Genomic DNA, 18,502 nt, shown 5'->3' on the forward strand with positions numbered 1-18,502 from the left:
CTAAATCAATTACCTGTTAATTTAATGCAAAACCTTGGTTTCAAAAGGCACGTCACTAAAGTACAGATTTTCTGTGTTGGAACATGGTCAGTAATGTAACCACTAAACTCAGTATCTGCACTGACAACTAGGAAGGGAAAAAAGCTTCATTTTAAAATCCCTGGAGAATTTCTGCAGAACCATGTAAAAACTAGGATTTATACTTTAACTGATGTTTAATTTGGAGCTTCAACAGTGCCTGCGTTTTCCTCCCCACCAATGCTTATCCCAGCAGGCATCTACTTCCTCTCATATGAAGCCTGATTTCTTTTTCAAAGCCCCCAGTTAGGCACATACTACAGTAAAAACTCTGGAAACATATAAAATATTTCTCATAAATATTGTTAGTTAGCGTGTTTCAAGCAGCTTGCATTCTGCTCATTTTTGGGGTTTGACACCACTTCTATTGTTCCTTCAACCCTCTGCTCTATCACCTTATGGCACACCCAGGAAGAATTTTTAGTCCCTGATTTTTCAAACATACTAGCTCAGAAGGATTCTTTTGCTCAATGTCTGTCTTCTGAAATAAACTGAATATTAAATTGAAGATTAAATATTGATCACATTTATGGTCTTCTATTCGAAAGTCTCTCTGTATTTGTGGAAAAATATTGGGAGTGAATTGTGTCCTTTTGTGACACCAAAAAACATTCCTGTCTGAACAAAGCTTCAGAATAACACCTAAGCAAAGAGGGCATCAGGCTAATCAAGGTGTTAATACACTAGCAGATAACACTCAGAAATTTATTCAGAACATATTAAGATGTCCCTTGCATATCAAAATACCAAACAGAGACAGCTTCATTCTAAGTTTATTATTACCTTTGGAGAGAAAGTTTTTCATTTGTTAAAACATGCTCGTGTAGGTGAGAAATGGTTTGGTTGAGAGGATTATATTTATGCTCACAGCCACTTCTGAAACCATTTCGTGAAAACTGGTGAGCCTTCCTTGCAATATTTCTCATTATACTGCAACAAGGTTCTCCTTCTGACACGCTGTTTGCTTCTACAAAACAGTTGTATGCAGATGCAAAAATAATTACCTAAACCAAAAAACCCAAGGCTATTCTCATTGGTAGTTCCTCATGGGTGCCACTTTAAAGAGAACAAAGTGATGTTTTAAAATGAAGATTACTTGCCCTTCATTTTTTCTACAGGTAGAGCCTCAGATAACTGAAACTTCTCTTTCTCTGCTGGCCTTCTCCTCCTCTGAGCAGGGCTGTATAATGGATTCGGTTGATTCTTGCAGATAGGATCAAATTCAGCTCCCGTTTACAGCTGTGCAATCCAGATAGTCCAAACTCTTTTCCGACTCTTACAACATGTTTGATTTCCCAGCCGCTGGGGTACTACTAGGGAGGGAGTCCAGATAGGATTTTCTTGTTATTTTCTGTTTCCCTGCTGTAATGTAATTAATCTGGTGATTTCTTTGTCTGCTGCCCTGCTCCTGGGTGTGCTGTCCCACTCTAAAATCCTTTCCCCCTGACTGAAGGGGAGGTTGCAACCATCAGAAGGGAGTGCACTTCATCCTTCTCTACTTTGCCTCCATACAAGTCAGAAGTATTTCCCACCAAACCAATAAAAAGTAATTTCCTAGCTGTGCTGTTTCTTTTTGGCCATATTAAAAAAATGTTTTAAAATTTCTCTTTCCCCTCCCCCCCTCCCCCGAACATGCTCTTTCCATCTACCTGAAAGGAGGTTATAGTGAGGTAGGGGTTGACTCTTCTCCCAAGTAACAAGCCATAGGACAAGAGCAAATGGCTTCAACTTGCACCAAGGGAGGTTTAGGATGGATATTAGAAAAAATTTCTTCACAGAAAGGGTTATCAAGCATTGGAACAGGCTGCCCAGGGAAGTAGTTGAATCACCATCCCTAGAGGTATTTAAAAGATGGGTAGACATGGTGCTTAGGGACATGTTTTAGTGGTGGACTTGGCAGCGCTGGGTTAACGGTTGGAGCCAATGATCTTAAAGGTCCCTTCTAACCTAGTCAATTCTATGATTCTACATCAAAGTTTCACAGTATCAGCTCTATATGCAACCTCTGAAAGTTTCACATCACAGAGAATCTGTTTCCTGTCCCTCTCTAATCCCAGGTCACAAAGGGTGTATCTACATTAGCCTTTAGGTTTTTAGGGCACTTTTGAAGTGAATGCCCAGCACCAGTTGCTGCTGTCTGGTTCGCATTGCTGAGTGATCTCGGAGGACAAGCACTGGACTCCTTTAGGGTAAAGCTAAGCAACAGGATGCACCTTTGTGTGTATCAAGTATTAATGGACCATCAGTTCACAGGACCAGAAGACACTGAGGTGCTGGAGCAGGTCCAGAGAAAGGCAACAAAGCTGGTGAAGGGTCTGGAGAACAAGTCTTATGAGGAGCAGCTGAGGGAGCTGGGGTTGTTTAGCCTGGAGAAAAGGAGGCTGAGGGGAGACTTTATCGCTCTCTGCAACTACCTGAAAGGAGGTTGTAGAGACGCGGGGGTCGGTCTCTTTTCACAAGTAACAGGTGATAGGGCAAGAGGAAATGACCTCAAGTTGTGCCAGGGGAGGTTTAGACTGGATGTCAGGAAAATTTTTTACACTGAAAGGGTTATCAAACATTGGAACAGTCTGCCCAGGGAAGTGGTTGAGGCACCACCCCTGGAGGCATTTAAAAGATGGGTAGACATAGTGCTTAGAGAAATGGTTTAGTGATGGCTTTTGTCAGAGTTAGGGTGATGGTTGGACTAGATGACCTGAAAGGTCCCTTCCAACCTAGGCAATTCTATGATTCTATGATTCTTCAACATAAAGTTGGGTCCCCAGTGTTCAGTGGTGTCTTCCAAATTGCTGGTATCATTCTACAGATCCACTCCTGTTGCACCACAATGCTTGTTATAGAAGACATAACCAAGGAGGATAACTTCCAGACTGAATGTAGGGGACAAAAAAGGTTACGTTATACTCTACAAGGGTTAAGAAGCAGTAAGACACCCTCCATTATTAAAGGTCATGCTACTATTCTGACCTATTGCCCCAAGAAGGCTGATACTGAGAAAGGTAACGGAGTAGCACTAACATTGTAGTTTCCAGCCTCTTTCCATCCTGTTTTAAAAATGTAGGTCCCAGCTGAACTCAGGGACTTTGGTACAGGTGATACTTTCTTTGTACCCCATATCAGACATGAGCTGTGTAGCATCTAAACTGTTGGGACTTAATATCACCAGGAAATAAGACTGCACTCAGCTTGGTCAGGGTCTGGAAACAAACTTCATTTTGCTATACTTTCCCAAATCCAGGCATTACTGTTATCATGCCCATTCCACAGTGGTGGGGAAAAATGCCACCCCTTTTTTCCTATTTGTCTTATACAAACATACAGCATTAAAACTATCCTGCTGGACTTCTTATTAATACCTGATCCCAGATTTATAGCATTGAATTAAGAATTTTATTGTCTTTTCCAGGCCCTGGTGTAATCATATTTTCCTGGTCTTATGCATATGTTTGTTGACTTCCAGATAAACCTATTAACAGAGAGTTTACACCTGCCATTGTACCGTTATCGTAGCTATGATACCTGTCTTTGATCATTCTTTCTTGGTGCTGTTTTCTCCTCCTCAAATTGTTCATTTTTATCATGAATGGTATTATGTTTTCCTGTCAGGGAACAAAATGTATTTTGAGTCAATTTACTAAAATAGTCACTGCTAAGTGCTATATCTGGACAAAGTTGACACCTTTGACATTTTCTAAAATGGCAAAAATAACTGTATTTAAGGTATGATTTATGGGTACTGTAGGTCAAAGGAATTTCTGTGTCATTACAGTTTTTGATGCAGCTATCCGAACTCCTTCAATGAATAAATTGCTGATAGCGCAGCTAATTAATGCTTTATTACTTTTCTGTGGTCAATTATAACAAGTTATAAAAAAATAAAATGCAATTTAATAATAAAGAACTGTGTGATTCTTGTTTCTTTCTCAGAACTGCTTTGTTTTGTGCAAGTGGAAGAAGCAATTTCTACATAGCTCAGTTTTATAAGCCACGTTTCCCCCCACTAACTAAGAGCAACTCCTATGATTAAAAAGTAGACTGGAGTCTTTAAATGTCTTTCTGATTGCTGGCCTCTATTAAAAACTTCTTAAAATAATAGATAGGTTTAATTCCTCAAGCCAAAGAAAAATTATATCATCTTAAGTATTTTCCATATTTATTATATTGATGAGACTTGGCTGCAGAGAAAAAAAAGGAAGCAAAATCTCTTGTATTGCAAGTTTTAAATGTACCAGGCTAAGGTTTACTTAATTAGAACCTCCAGGCAATAAAGGAGCCCTTTTTTAAATTCTGTGAATCTTAATATGCTAAATAATGCAAAGCTTCAACTCTTCAAGCATGAGACACACATCTGGCAGCTTAACATTTAAATTACAGAAAAAAAACCACTTCAGTAGTAATTTTCATGAAGAAAAGAATGGGAAATGTATTACAACTAAATTTAATTTCTTTTTAGATTTTTCATCCTGTCTAATTGCAAGCATTTGCCATCTTCGCCTTTATTTATTTATTTTCATACAGATTTTTTCTGTACTTTTTATTGATCTTTAATTTGAGCAGCTTCTTATTGTTACAGCCATTGAAGAATTACATTGTGTTTTTACTTAGCAAAAATTGTTCAGAGAACTCTATAAGGAATTAAAGTAATGAGCTTACTGGTATAGAAAGAAAAGAGCATTCGGAGCCTTACAAATAAAATACAAGAAGAGCACGTCATGATTAAATAACAAACTTGAGTTCCTTCACCCTCTCATTTCTTAAATGTAGAATATTATTGTTTTCTTTATTCTTTTTATTGCGCTGTTTTTTTGGCCAAGGTAATTACTGCTTTATTCATCTCCAAAAACATTGTCAAAGCCTTCATTATTTCAGCAAAGCTATTTGGAAACCCGTTTCAGTGAGCCAAAATTAAAAAATAAATAAATTGAACAACAAAGAAAACCACAGTAACCATCTTTACAAAGGTATGTTTATATGTTAATGTGTGTTTATGGGTTCATACATGTATCACACGTGTGGAATATGCGGAGACGATTTGAACTGTTTATACTGCATGTGTGCACTCACGCGACAGACCTAGCAGCTGTATTTTATGCAGTTTCACTGGTTTCAGTAGATCTCTTCTTTCTGCCTTCCCAGATGGCGTAAATACCTGTAAATACCCCATCCACTATGAGTGCTCAGCATATATACACCTATACGTGTGTGTAAATATATACGAAGCAAGAAATAGAAAGATATCCATAGGTATATACACGAACGCCCAAGCTCAAAGCCATAACATCGTATATGTACATATTGTATACTTACAACTATAACACCTAAGAGCAGATCCTGCCTGTAGCAGTGATTTTAAGTACACTTGACTGTCTTTTACTGAGGGGAAGTGGAAGTAACTGAAAAAAAAAAAAAAAGGTGAAATAATCACTAAGTATATTTTTGGCTTATCCTCCATGTGCTGTACGTTAAGAAGTGTAATACAGACCTTAATTTCCATTGTACCACTGCTTTCTATGATGTGGGAGTACATTTTTTGTTCACAGGTCACTGCTTTTCAGGAGTTTGAGGGACACTACTTGAGTAAATATTGCTTAGAACACACGAGTACCTGTGCCTCATTCTCGATGCACCTGTACAAGAAAATGAACTTCTTTCTCTTTTCTGAAGAACACATTGTGAGGTGTTTAAAATACCCTTCACTGTTGTTCTTCTTGAGTCTGTTATTTCTTTATTTCTGTTTTTCCCCCGTGCTTTGTATCTATACAGTTTTTATTTCCAGCAATACAGTACCTGAAGTTTTGTCTGCATTTATCATCCTAACACTTCTGGAAGGTAGAAGGTAGGAGAGAACTAACAACCTATTTATAACTAGGACAGAGGGGAAAAAAATTGCCTGGAGTCCTGCAGGATAGGGTCTTGGTGGAAGAGGGAACAAAACCCAAGTCCTTCCTTTCCAGAGCTTTGTCTTATGCACTGATATAAAAATAATTTTTTTTTTTTTTTTTTTCTTATAGAGGCTGATTTTTACCAAGATTGCCCTGGCAGTGCAGACGAGCACTGCAGCTTGTTTTGGCCTAAGGAAGACCAAGAAGGACATCACAAGGTAGTGGCCTTGGTCCGAATGTCACCATCTCCCTTAAAGCCCACAGTGAAGCCATTGGAGCTTCTACCTGTGCCATTTAGGAATGATTTGTGGGCTTGCTTTTGTCATTGTTGTTGGGTTTCTTTAATCTGTCACTGTGAATTTTGCTATAGCGAACATAAGGCTTCGCATGGCCAGGAATATTGCCCTCTCCTGCATAGATCTGTAGGGAGCTAATCCCTCCAGTAAAGGAATTTCAAAAGAATAGTAGGAAAGGCCATCCAGTAATCAGACGATAGCAACTTGATCAAGACTGCACTGCAAGATGATATTTCAGTAACGTTTAAACACAAGATAGATTTCCTATGCATCTATAACTTTTAAGCTTTCACGTCCTTGTGCAGAAGATCCCTACCCCTACTTTTAGGATCCTTATTTGTAGTATCTTGTTCAAGGACATAATTCATTTGTGAACAAATATTGTGTCATCAGTACAAGTTACCATGAAATTACACATGCATCATGGCAACGCTTTCTGGGTAAGAGACCACTGGAACTTTCCAATTTAATGTAAATCCTGAGAACTAAGACACAAAGACGACTCTGTCGTTATCTGTTCTAAATTAGATATTTTCCAATGAAAGATGCAATTTTTCTCTGTAAGTGTTGCTCCACTTCCCTCCTTAGATCAGCATGGCTGCAGTGGACTATAACTGCAAATGTGAATATTCATGGCAATTTGTCTCACCCTGTTCTAGATGTACTCTGAAACATTTTTGATGCTTTTAATTGCCCATGGAAAGAAGTCGTCATGGTACTCAGAGTACTCACAAACTTGTGTACTATGTGTTGATACCTGTGCATGTACTGTGGCAGAAATACTCAATAGCTGGGAATTTATTATCACAACTTTGACTTTAGTAGTGTGATGATCCACTTATATAGATATATATAATGATCCATTTATATAGATATAAACATCTATAAGATAAACCAGATTGGCCAACTGGAAATTCCCTCCATTTTAAATGACTGAGTTTTCAAGTGATTTATTTCTTTAGGGAGGGAAGGATAACTTGGAGAAACCAGGGCTATAAACATAGCTGCAGACTGATGTGTACATGCGTGTGTGTAGCCTTATATCTATAGGAGGACTGATTGAAGGACTGATGGAGTGGGTGTAATGGGCAAAGCAACCCAACCCATGGGAGTGGCAGAGTGAAATTCATTTCCTACAATCCCATAATAGCACATCGTCTTTGTTCAAAGTGCCACGCTCTTATAGGAACCTCAGTTGTGGGTGGCTCTCAAAGCCACATTAAAGTGACCTGGTTTCAGTAAGGTGTGTAAACCCATGGGTAATTCAGCACTGTCTAGTCCCTTTGGATTCAGTGAAATGACTCACAATCTTACAGTTATTGACATGTTTTAATAGATTTCTGAACCGAGCCTCTTCTGAGAATACTTCTGACAAAAGAAAAGTGAGCATGTGAAATCTCCTTTCAAAAGTTGTAAGAGCCCCTCTATTTTAATGCGATGAGTGAGCCTAAATGTTCAGAGAGATCCTTGTTTTGGCATGTTCAAGATTTAGACGCTTGGCCTACCAGTATCTCTGGAACAGAAACCATCTTCTAAAATAATTTTACCCAGCAATCATATATTGCAAACAATTGAACAGACTTAAGGCAGAAGACAGAAGTTCATGTAGTGGATTATTCTCCTCAGCTGTCCCTTTTCTTTTTGTAAATAGATTTTAATTTTATTTTTTTTTTGGTAACAAAAACAAATGGAAAGACCTTTGGGTCTGACCACCATTTTTGGGAATGTAAGATATATCAGCAAAACCACAGGTGTTATTGCTTTGCCTCCCCTGCCCCTAAATTCATCTATGCTAAGGAGTTGCAAAGAGTCTCCCACTGAGGTTCTTCTGAGTGGTGGGCATTAGTGACAACTTAGCTTTTGTTGCAGTGAGCGTGCACACCATTGCATGCATTCAGGATATTGAACGGTGACTATGAAGGACACAATGCTCCCGGTCAGCGTCTTCTTAGAGAATTAAAATATATTCTGTGGCCATAATCCCATCCTCATGCAGATGACTGAGCTTCTGCTTTCATACTTCAGACAAGATCAAACACAGTCTCAAAGAAATTAACTCATAATACTCTTTAACACTTCCAGGATTTATGTCTAAATAGTGTTTTTATATCTACTTTCACAGGGATAGTTTCATGGAGACAGTGTCAGTGCAAGCAAGGTACTTTGCACATGCTACCTACGCTGAAACCTTGACTTTCTCTAGGGAATGAAGTTGGTCAGTCATGTGGCTAGGTGAATGCAATGCTATCTGTAGCTGCCTGCTCTTCATATTTGAAAACAGCTTTGAGCACACTACTCACTTCTACTCTGCCTTAACTATTCCTGTTTACATAGAATCACTTTCTGACAATATATTCCATTGCTTGTGGCAGCTTTTCCAATGACCGCTGAAAATATAATGATTGTATCGTGTTTACTGATAACCATGCTTAGCATTACGTAGGTACGGATATGAACCTCTGTCTGTTATGTCCATGAGCCTTAAATTAAAATTCAAAATGTGGATGAGGTCTATGTAATCCAAGCTTCAGAATACAAATTTGCCTTTTAGAGCAAAATGGTTTACTGAGTTAAAAAAACCCCAACTTTGTAGTTTTCATTACTAGCAAAGTGTACAGTGATGTGACTACATCTAACGCCAGTGTTGTGTTCCCTGGAAACTGAATTTTTTTGAGGCCTACAGAGTAAACTCGGATGTTTTGTTCATTACAGATTTCATACATGCAAAAGTCAAAACGGACCTTCAATCATTGCCATGGAAACCAGGACAATCATTTAGCTTAGCTCCTAGTACAGGCTACAAAATTTCAACCACTTGCTCCATAAAATCGGCATCAAGGGATGGAGAACCAAAATTTCCCTCTGTAGTTACCTCTAAACAGTATACTTTTCATCTCCCTGTCTAAAAGAAAAAACGAAAAGAGAGTCCTGTTTCTAGTTTGAACATAACTGGTTTTAACTTCCATGCATTTGTTCTCTCTGGACTTACTCACTAAACATTAACAAACCCGTCACAGAGTTTGGTACTGTGCCTAGGAAGGTATTAATAGATAGCTTCATGAAGGGACCTGCAGATGTCTGTTTGGTAAGTTCTGACCTCATTGTGTCTCTGGTTGGAAGCGATGGTTGGCGCTCTGTTCAGGGGCAATAATGCCGAACATATGCGCGGAACCTGCTGGTCACTCCAGAGAGAGGCAATGTCAGTGCCAAATCAGGCCCTGTGCGTGCAAAAATGTTATTCCAGGGATGAGCACAGATTAAGATTCTGTACTTTGTAGCTCAAGGAGTAGTTTAAATCAGCATAAACTGGCACCAGCACTACAAGATGCGGTACTGTCCCTCTCCTCCCTTGTGCTGGCACCAGTGCAGGGTGGCCTGGATCAGAGTGGGTCCAGCTGAGAGCTAACCCAGTTATATAAAAGGAAAAGAAAAGAAAGAGGCCAACAGCATTAATTCCCTTCTCAGATCAGTTCCTTCCATATGTTTTACTATGTGGATGTCCAAATTTTTGGGCTGATGGGAGTGCGGTGTGCAACACAGGAAAAAGTGAGCAGCTAGAGGAAGGCTGGATGACCTCTTCCGGTGTCAGCATGAGCTTATGCCTCCAGGAGAGGGTTTGTCAAACCACAGCCTTATAGGGACATAAATCAATTCACTGAACTACTCTGTATGGAGTTCTGGGCCCCATAATCTAAGAAGGATGTGAAGGTCCTTGAACGTGTCCAGAGGAGGGCAACAAGGCTGGTGAAAGGGCTGGAAGGCATGTCTTCTGAGGGGTGGCTAAGGACTTTGGGCTTGTCTAGTTTGGAGAAAAAGGAGGCTGAGGGGCAACCTTGTTGCTCTTTACAGCTTCCTGAGGAGGGGAAGTGGAGAGGGAGGTGCTGATCTCTTCTCCCTGCGATCCAGTGACAGGACGCGTGGGAATGGTTCAAAGCTGCACCAGGAGAGGTTTAGACTAGACATCAGGAAGCATTTCTTTACCGAGAGGGTGGTCAAACACTGGAACAGGCTTCCTGGAGAGGTGGTTGATCCCCCAAGCTGTCAGAGGCATTTGGACAATGCCCTTAATAATGTGCTTTAAGTTGGTCAGCCCTGCATTGGTCAGGCAGTTGGACTAGCTGATCGCTGTAGGTCCCTTCCAACTGATTTGTTGTAGAGTGAGGGGTAAAACAGAGCTAGAAGTTCAAAAACAGGGTGAAACTGGCAGCTCACACTTTGCTAGCTGTGCCCAGCTACTTACCTTGCTATTCTAACTTGGTTTTTCTTTTCGTTTAAAGATCAATGGGAATAACCCACCTGACCAGTGTTATCAAGAAAAATCAGGTCCTGGGAGCAATGCAAGCCCAGAAGGAGGAAAAGCATCTGCAGAGAGTAATTTCTGCTTGGAGGAGTTAGAGAAATATACTTTTTCTGTATGGTAAGCAATCTCAGCACCAAATAGTTTCAAAACCCAAAAGTATGCCTTGTTATTCTTGTATTACAGAGGTATCTACATTCAGATGAATGTTATTAGGCTGCAAAATTCAACACGTAGGTTGACAATTACCTAAGCAATGTCAGTTTGTCCCCTTTGTGCATGTATGTTATGATTATGACATCATATGCTATTTTTCCACAGAGCTCATTTTTCTCTGTGTGTGCTATTTACTTGTGTAAATATTAAGTATTTTATTTTCTGCTTTTTGGTCACTGTAGCCCCTGGCCTTATTTACAACATGCAGACTCTGCCTAGAATTCAAAACTACTGATTTCCTTGTACTTTCCTTCCCAATAGAATTTTACAAATAAGAGTTACTTTTTCTTCGCAAAATCATTGTGAAGTTAGGAAGGGGTGTCATTCCACCTTCACAGACAGGGCTATGAGATAAGGCATTTCTAGCACTTATAAGTAAAGACTTGGATTTTCTTTGACTCCTTAGTGTTATTTATAATTGAAGTTGATTAGAAAAAAATTTGGAAGCATTTTTTGCCTGAGAATGCAATTTTGACATTGCTGTGTTGCTTTGAGAAGCTGTGTTGGGAAAGAAATGAAAGGGGATTTCTGGAAAATCTTTTCAGCATTTTAAGAGCAATACTCTGCCTTTCTTGGACACTACTTTAAGTATTATTACTTTTCTCTGTTATAAAATACACATATGGGGAATGAATTAAATGAAAAGATAAATTAAAGCGAAATTAAAAAGACTGCATCAAAATGAAATCTTTTCATTTGCTTATAATTATTTTTCCTGGGATTTCATCTTCAAGGTAATTGCAAAAGTTGGGCAGTTATTTGTAATTAGTAGAAAACAATGAAGACCCAATCCTTTACTAAATGAAATGATCTGAAATTCCTTCACATAGCTTTGTATTGTGTTTTGAATGTTCAAAACCCAGCTGTAATGTACACCTCTGGCACCTATGGGCTTCTGCAAATCAGACCCTGGAGTTTTAAATAAAGCATCCAGAAAATGAGCATCAGAATAGGGTGGATGTCTGTGAAAATGTAGTTTTAAATGACTTAGCAATCAAAACATTCGAAGGCAGGATTATCTAATCAGGCAAGCCAAGCAGCCTTCAGCATCACCGGCCCTGTCATACCCTGCTCTCACTTGCCACGTTCACTTGGTACCTTTAAAGTTTGGCAGAAAGCTAGGTAAAGACCCTACAGACACAAAGTGCAATTTCACTGTAGAAATCTGAACTCAGCCCTAGAGGTGGTCAGCCCTGAGTATTACAGGAGGCAGCAATCAAGTGGAAAAATAACACACAATCATATCAAACCAGACTGCCATAATTCTGCTGAATGAATCGTGGTTATTTTGGACAGTTAAGGACATTCCCATCTTGGCCATAATTTAAGAATGGATTTTAGAGTAGCGGTGTTCATCTAGATATCCTTGCCGCCTCCCACTGTTTTATTTTACCTACCTCAGTTTTCAAATTAAATTAACCAAATTATCATCAGCCCTTTCTGTCTCAAGGTCCTTGCTTTCTGTGGCGGTGAACTTTACTGTCTCTCTTCTGCGTCTTGCGGAGTTACAGTGACACAATAAATGTTTAAAGTCAGCAGTATCGATCCTTCTTTCTTTTCAAAGTTGTTCAGCTTGAAGGTGTTGGGAAAGGGGCCCAAGTCCATCCTTCCTCAGCACTGAAGCACTCCTGGAGCACATACTGGTTTCTGGTCACTGTCCCTGCAGCAGCCTGGCCCCAGGCCTTGAAGCCTGTGGCCTCTCCGATTGCACAAGGTGCCCAGAGGAGTAGAGGGAACAGGCATTTGTCTCAGTTGCCACGTACCTCACTGTCTGATTTGGGGACAGAGAAAAAATGATGGTTCTTTCTTCCTTTTGCTTTTCCTTTTCCTTTCTTCATCCTCTTTTAGGAAGCCCAGTTGACTTTGAAGCTCTGTGCCTGCAGGGACACTGGCTTCACCAGGGTTCCCTGGGGAGACAGAGGTATGTCTGAGCGCAATAAGTCACAGGGCATGAACCATATTATCCTGGTATGAAACAAAGGCTACAAGGCATGCGTCATGGTGACCGTGCTGCCCGTCCTTCTGTGAAGACAGCTGAGGCTAGTATTTTATTATTTCAATATGCCATTCTATTTACTGTCTCCGTCACCCTGTTTGAAGTGAAGACCAGTGCTTGCTTTATTTACTTATTTATTACGTGCAAGTCCCATGAGGTTAGAACAAAACAGTTTAGAGATCATTTCTTTACTTTCTGCTTCACTTGTGGTAAAACATTATCTTTACCAAAAAAGAAAAAAATTGGAAAACAAATTACTCTACTCTTGGCCAAGTAATATAGATATGACACTTAGCATGCCATGTAAAGAATGTGTCCTTAATAATAATGTATTTTTTTAGCTTAGAGTTAATTCAGTTTCCCTGTGTGACTGAAGGAGTATCCAATACCTTATGAGTTGTTAGTTCCGTTTGTCACCATACTGGCATGATGTTTCAGTTGTTACTCACTTTTGTCTGTCTCTTCTCCTTTCCTTCTCTCCCACTTTATCCATCAAAGGGCATCAGCTCCTCTTTGTCTGTTTCCAGACCTTCCTCTCTGCTAGGATTGCTACCTTTTAAAAAATGCAATGCAAGATAATTAGCTACTACAAAAATTTTTAATAGGACTGTAGATCTGGGGGGAGCTTAGATCTCCATAAACTTCAGAGTTTCAGATGCTCCGAGATGCAATCTGAGCAATTTCCTTGATCTTTTATTGCAGCTGGTAAATCATTTATTGGGCTAGGTTATTTTACAAAATCCTCTTTAAAAACAAAATCCCATAAAATGTATTTATCATAAAATACTGCACGACCAACAGTCTTCAAAGTTGTACATACCCTGTATTAATTAAAAGCTAGTGTTGTACTGGGACAAGTTAAAACTATCCACTCTGTCTCAGTCTCTCTCCTTTTTCTCCCCCCCGCCTCTCTCCCTGCCTCTCCCTGTATTTTTTTCTCTCTTCTTTCCTCCCTCTCATCTACCCTTTTCTTGTAGGGCTTGCCAAAGGGGAGACTGGCGAGTACGAGCAAACTATTCTTTTGTGATCACAAATATTTTTTTGATAATTGTGAATTTTTTTTTTTTTCGTTTCCATTGCTATAGCATGCTTGTCCTTTACCATTCATATTAATTTGACAGTGGTGTCTCACATCCGTAGGCCATAGTCAAACCTCCTTACAGTGGGCATTGCATTATACACACACGTAATAAAAAGATCATTCTGGCTGCAGAAGCCCGCGGCCTTCAGCTTCGGTCTTGCCGCCTACGCGAGTGACTTTTCCACTGTGCCCACACGCAGCCTTGCTGAAAGCAGCTGGCTTCTGCTTAGGTCCAATGAATTGGTGGTGAAGGGTATGAGTCCATAACACAAGGTGAGAGAGAAGAGGTTAAGACAACAGATGAACGTGGTCACATATGAGAGGGTTCTGTGTGCTGTTGATGTGGTCACCTGTGGTGCTACGAGTGCTTTGCAGACCTTCCTGAGAGCCAGCCCCAGGACCTTGACCCCCACCACGGCATCTCTGAACCTCCCTTCTCTCAGATATTTGCGTTTCTGGAACTAAAAGCCCATGTAACCTGCAGCAGAATACTTTTAGGGGCTATTGTCTAAATAACACAGGTGAAATCTATAACCTTGAGAGAGAAAATGTTTGGCGGCATTTTGACCCTTGCAGCCCAAAACCTGATATCAGAAGCTTTCTAGCCCTGTTCTTCTGTTCCCTGAAGCAAGTGAAATTTGAGGAAAAAATGTTCCTCATGGCTATTTGTCACTATAAAGCCAGATTTCCTGAAATGCGTAATAAATACAGATCTGAAAAATAATTTCAGCATTTCAACACTTTAACACTGCTTTTTATGCATCGTTTTAGAGAAGACGGGAAAAACACCCCGGATTTCAAAGGCCTTTATCTGTCTTAATACAAAATAAAACACTTTCTGTTACTCTAGGAATATTCAGACTTGAGTTTAAATATAAATAATGAACTAGCAGTTTCAGTCACCAGCAACTTATCATCAAACACAGCTCTTAAGGGTTAATATTACACACTAATATAAAAGTAACGATCATCCTTTGTCTCCATGCAATTAGCTTTTTAACAATGTGCCTGTAGCTCATACCCAGGCTAAATGCTGCTTTGAAATATTTTCTCCTGAACTCCAAATGTGTTAAGCTACTCTGGCCAGTTTCTATAAAAATAATTTATTATAGGGCATTGCCTTTTGTGGGGGAATACCCAGTGCCCCGTGCAGGCAGTGTCACGAGATGCCCACGTTATCTTGGCTGCAGGTTGGTCGGTGCAGCATCAGTGGGGGATCAGGCAGCATCTTGAGACAGGAGACGAGCCGGTGTCCCACCGCATGCAGGCATCAGTAAGAAATAAATCCTACCTAGATTTACATTCTCACACCTCTGAAATCTCCAGCGAGGTTTGGGCCAGGCTTTGGTTTTCACTTGCAGCCATCAGGAGCAGATGCAGCCCCGGTCCAAGGGGAGAAACAAGGGGAGGGTGGAGAAGAAACGGGCTCTTGGCAGCTTAAGCCTGGGCAGGGCAGAGCGGGTTGAAGAACCCTTTGGAACCCTACCTTTGCACCTGTAGCCTTTACGATTTTACCTGCTGGGTTTTTTTTTGGCCAAATCGGTGAGGACACTCAGGGGCAGGAAGAGTTAACTGTAAACAGCACAGGAAAGTTGTTTTTTAATAAAAACAATAAACTTTCCCTTTATAATACACATGTGATTTGACATTGAAATAAATGCAGATGCTTCTTTGCTTGGTGTATTCCCTATTGTGCTTTCTAAAACACCTTCACATATGGTTTGCCTCATTCCTGTGAAACTGGTTGTTGTTTATGTCATACAAAGAGAACAGATTGAATTTACACTGAGTAAGGAGAGTGATGAATTATACGTTGGAGGAAAATCCTTGTCTGAGTGTTTAAAATTTGTTCAAAATTAGTGTTGCCTGTTTAAAAGGTTTCCCTGGATTCTTCCTTGAGCTCCTTTAAAGATTTTGTTAAAATAAAAAAAAAAAATCTGTGGCTGCCTATAAATGCAACCTTTTATTCAAATATGTAACATTTACCTAAAATCAAAGGTCAAATTTTGCCATTTTTTAATAGCTGTACTAGTAGGACCTGCTTCAATGCACTATATATAAAATATTGCCATTAAGAGTAGGCATTCAACTTTCTTTGTGAAAAGGAGACTAACTCTTTATTGCTTACTTTAAAAAGTGCTAATAATTTAAAAATTACTTCAAGAAACAGTTTCTCAGTAACTTCTGACAGTCCACCTAAACCCAGTTTCATTGTTTCTAATTCTGTTTTGAAGTGGAATCTAGTTAATATTTTTCAAGATGGAGATTTAAAGGCAGGCCAAGCTTTACCTCTTGGGAGAAATCAGAAGTCCCACTGTTTTCTTTGAATGCCTTCACATCTTTCACGTCGTTCCTAAAAATGCTTAAGCTTTGGCTGTGTGAGCACAGAGTGTCACCAAGATTGGTCCTTCTGTACTCTTTGTGGGAGTTATGTTTTGCAGACAAGTCACAGCACGGCACAGGTCACGATTTTTTTTTTTTTTTTTTTTTCCCCGTGTATTCAGATGTCAGATCAGTGTTTACGTTGGTGCGTGTCCTCCCATCTTTGCAGATTGAATTTTTACAGCAGAAAGGTACATATTTATGCGGAGTTTTTGCTTTAGTCTTAGATTTGTCAGGGATTTTTCTGTCACAGTAAAAGTTTACTCTTTGGAAACTTATCCTATGGACAATCATTAAGTATAGCTGTGGCATCTTTCCCATCCCCGGAGATTTTTCTGAAGCTGTGTGTTGCTTCTTTTATTATATAGTATAATTCATAAGTGGGCAAAGTCCAATGAACTGCATACATTTAAGGACACTGTATTTCTTTGCTATCTTGTGCAATTGATGAATTATATTCCTATACCAGTGCATTGTGGTAAAACGGTGCAAGTGAAAGGCGAACGAGAAATAAGCTGTACCTCCTGCTGATGATTCAGATGTAGAGGTGAAGACCGAGGGGATCAAACTGTTTGGAAACAAATTTAAAATCAACAAAAAAGATGATGTCAAAATTTATCTAAACTGCTGGAAAAAATAGGAAACAAAATTTTCAGGATTGAAAATACACGCCAAGGAAACGTGAGCCTTTATTCAGAACTGTCTTTTACAGGGGTCTCTTGCAAAGCCCTCCAATATATATGCACACACTTGATTTTGCCGGAATTTGATGTTTTTTAGGGTGACAGGGAACATTTACTATTGTGATTACCTATAGACTTCAGTGTAATTATGCCTGATGATAATTTTATTTATATGTTCAGGATGATGAAAAGAGTTGGCAGCCGCTGCCCTTCCTCCTGCGGGTTCCAGACCTGCAGAGCTCTACTAGCTGAGAGCTGGCCTCGAGCACTGGAGAGGAGAAGTTGTTGATACAGGTCACTCCATTGAGAGTGTGAGTGGAGCATCATCAGTGAGTGATCACTCACTGACGATGCCGGGGAGATGTATGTTTGTTTGTTTTTTTCTTTTTTTTTTTTTCTTTTCTACTAGCTTTAATGTTCTTGAGTGGAAAGAAGCAGTGAGCTCAGTTGTTGAGCAGCACCACTATGAAAACCAAGTTTTCCTAGACATCTGGGCAAGTGATTTATGTGGTTGCCATCTGATTATACGTAATGGGGCTGAAAGAGGAGGCAAATGCTCCTCAACACTGGAGGAATTCACAGTTTGGCCTAGCCCTCTTCAGGAGTGTATGTCTATAATTCCTAGCCAAAAGGCTTTTTTTCTGTTCTCCTCCTCCCCCTTAGAGAATTCCTATTCGTTCAAAGTGAAAGAAGATGGTTCAAATTTGGTAATAGTCAGGGGAAAGCGGGGTATTCTGACAGAATATGTCTATCGTGCAGCTTTTTGACAGAAGTAGCTAGTTTCTCTTCTTAAATACTGGGATAAATACTCGATGGGTCCAGCCATCGAGCAGCCTGGGCTCCCAAAGTTGGAGCCTTTGCCATGAGGGTAGTCGACATGTTTCTGAGAGAGTACTGCCGGCATTTCTCCCTCACAGGTGTTTCACGCCATTTAGCCTTGATTCCTGCTCAGTGTAAAAGCACTTTTTGACATAACTGAGTTGCTCTTTAGTTTATTCAGACTCATAGGAAGGGGGAAGGCTTGGCAAACTGGCTGTGAAGCATCGGGTAGAGAGAGATTTGGTTGTTGTTTGTCATTTAATACACATTTTGTTTTCATGAGCTAGAAAAGATGACATTACTGATGACTAGTGGAGAAAAGCAAAGCTATAAGTGCGCCATACACGGTCATCTCTAATGAATAGAATGAATAAAAATAATAAGTGCATTACATAGCTAACTGTCACATCTTCAGGGCACTACAGTAAATAAGTGGGAGTTATACATGTGCATTAGTAGCAAAATGGGTACCACACTTTGGATCCTATTGAGTACAGTGTGGAGAGAAATATATGACAGATTGCTGCTTTTTATCTGTCACTGCTGTGGCACAGAAGCATAGACCATATGTATGTAAAATGACTTTGTTATTTCAGTAAATTCTCTAACTCTTTCTGTTGTAGCCTGTAGCAAAATGAATAAGTAGCTGAAGATCCTGGTGGGATAGTTCTGAATCTATCAGAATAAAATACCTCTGCAGAGGCATAATTATTATTAAATATACAGCGATGTGTGACAAAACAGCCGGATAAGTTAGGAGGGTCTCTGTCCT

At 39.8% G+C, this 18,502-nt stretch overlaps 1 protein-coding gene across 3 annotated transcripts in view; it reads left to right on the forward strand.

Moving 5' to 3' along the window:
- Window positions 1–18,502, forward strand: part of LOC134510710 (uncharacterized) — a 164,041-nt gene that overhangs the window by 87,126 nt on the left and 58,413 nt on the right. For all 3 annotated transcript variants that reach the window (XM_063323962.1, XM_063323961.1, XM_063323963.1), the window contains exons 14-15: window positions 6,090–6,178; window positions 10,534–10,673. In XM_063323962.1, the coding sequence (XP_063180032.1) occupies window positions 6,090–6,178; window positions 10,534–10,673 (229 nt within the window). The remainder of the gene's footprint in view (window positions 1–6,089; window positions 6,179–10,533; window positions 10,674–18,502) is intronic.

Source organism: Chroicocephalus ridibundus, chromosome 2 (assembly GCF_963924245.1).
Source record: "Chroicocephalus ridibundus chromosome 2, bChrRid1.1, whole genome shotgun sequence".
NCBI classification, from domain to species: Eukaryota; Metazoa; Chordata; class Aves; order Charadriiformes; family Laridae; genus Chroicocephalus; species Chroicocephalus ridibundus.